Source organism: Loa loa (genome assembly GCF_000183805.2).
Source record: "Loa loa unplaced genomic scaffold supercont3.74, whole genome shotgun sequence".
In the NCBI taxonomy this organism is placed as follows: Eukaryota; Metazoa; Nematoda; class Chromadorea; order Rhabditida; family Onchocercidae; genus Loa; species Loa loa.
Genome location: NW_018108254.1, coordinates 245,056 through 246,926, shown reverse-complemented (window position 1 = coordinate 246,926; position 1,871 = coordinate 245,056). Strand labels below are relative to the sequence as shown.

The 1,871-nt window shown below is 31.5% G+C and overlaps 1 protein-coding gene across 1 annotated transcript; it reads left to right on the top strand.

Moving 5' to 3' along the window:
• Nucleotides 1–155: 155 nt before the first annotated feature.
• LOAG_12680 (hypothetical protein) lies at nucleotides 156–713 on the top strand (the record flags this gene model as incomplete). The annotated part of the gene is made up of 2 exons (XM_003148192.1): nucleotides 156–200; nucleotides 417–713. 2 exons carry the CDS (start codon nucleotides 156–158, stop codon nucleotides 711–713), a joined length of 342 nt encoding a protein of 113 aa, XP_003148240.1.
• Between the last annotated feature and the right edge of the window lie 1,158 nt (nucleotides 714–1,871).

Sequence of the window (1,871 nt, the reverse complement as noted above, 5' to 3'; positions counted from 1 at the left end):
TACTACTATATATATATATAATAATAATAATAATAATAATAATAATAATAATAATAATAATAATAATAATAATAATAATAATAATAATAATAATAATAATATATATATATATATATATATATATATATATATATATATATATATATATATATTTCATGGATCATTTCCAGTTTCTCGTGAAAAATCGCCCTAAGCGAAAGGTATTTAATGAAGTCTGCCAAAATGATGATTCTACCTTAAAGTGAGATAATGAAACAGTTGTGAAATTTGTGTTTTTCAGTGTTGCAGAAGGTTACGTTTAAATATCGTCTCTGACTGATATCTTCCAAGCGATGTTGTTGATGTAATAGGAAAGAGTAAGAAGAGTACAATCGTGAGTGAATTTGTGCAGAAGTCAAATGGTACTTCGATTTCAGGAATTTAACTGTAAGCGATATTGCATCGCCCACAAAAAAGTGATTTTTGACAAGACAAGACAAGAAAGTGTTTTTGACAAGACAAGAAACAAAAAAGTGATTTTTGACAAGATCACAAACGATATTGATGATCATCGTGGGCTGGCTGTTTCTGTACGTGATATTAGCGTTGATGTTGACCGGTCACTGCTTTTTGGGTTATTTTGGAGCAAAAAAAGAAGTTTAAGACAGGAGAAAGTGAAATCATCCTACATTAATATCTTTTTTCACGAAAAAGTTGTGCTCCTCTTTATTTAAAATTTCTCCTTAAGATAGAGATGAATCTGAAGGTAATGAATTCTCTGGTACTTTTCGCTCCTACGCCGCAAATCTTTGAAAATTTGACAAAGCAACAAAAAAAAATTCCGCAAAAAAAAACTTCCAAGTCAGTTATATACGAGTAATTCTACCATGTAATTAAATCGAAAATCTATCTACTTGAATGATTCTAATATTGTTGTATGGTGTGCGCTTTCTGATACAATTAAATATACTACACATGTTTAACTCCAAACTACTTGAATCTGCAAACTTTAGTTCGAAATTAACAAGATTAAAACGAGTTGTGAATTGGTGCTGAAGTAAAAGAACAGTTTGACAACAAATACTAAAAGTGTCACGAATAACCAAATAAATTTTAACGATAATGTTATGCGGTTTGACAGTTAATAATGAAAGTGTAGGAATTGATCACACTACTAAAGAAAAAACAAGAAAATACTCTGCACTTCCTCTTCCCATTCGTTTGTTCCTACAGAAACATTTTGAGGTAGTAAAGAGTTGGACTGATAAGATAAACAAGTATGAGCATGAATCAGGTCAAGAACTGGTTATGTTATGTTAAAAGTGATACATAAAGTTGTTTTGACTCCAGACTATATCACAGTGTAAAGAGAAGCAGTGTTTGCGAAACCTGTTCTCAAAATATGCACTTTTTATTCTCTTATGCTACCTTTTTCATACACATTTATCGCTTGACTGATAATTATGTCATCTGATGGCAGTCTCATCAGCTACCAATGGGGATAACTATACATAAATTCTTTTTCATCTGTTTCCTACCTTCTCATGTCACAACCACTAATTACTCTCTTTTGTTACTTTTAAACTATTCCTTGGACTTTTATTAGACAAGACCTTTTATTTATTCTGCTGGAACGTTATGTATACAGTTCAAAGTTACCGTAAATTTTACATACTTCCAATTATTCAGTACTGATTGAATATTTTGCCGGAGGTGTGTCAAAGATCGATGGTGATGTTAGGAATAGCATGAGATTTTAAACAGTCACTCAACCAGTCATGATGGTGATGATTTGTCAAGGATGTGAGATGTGTGCGATGCTTTGCGAAAGGTTTAGCAACAGGAAATGTTGAATGGAGTCGTTCGTATCAAATCCCCAAATGAGCAGTCAG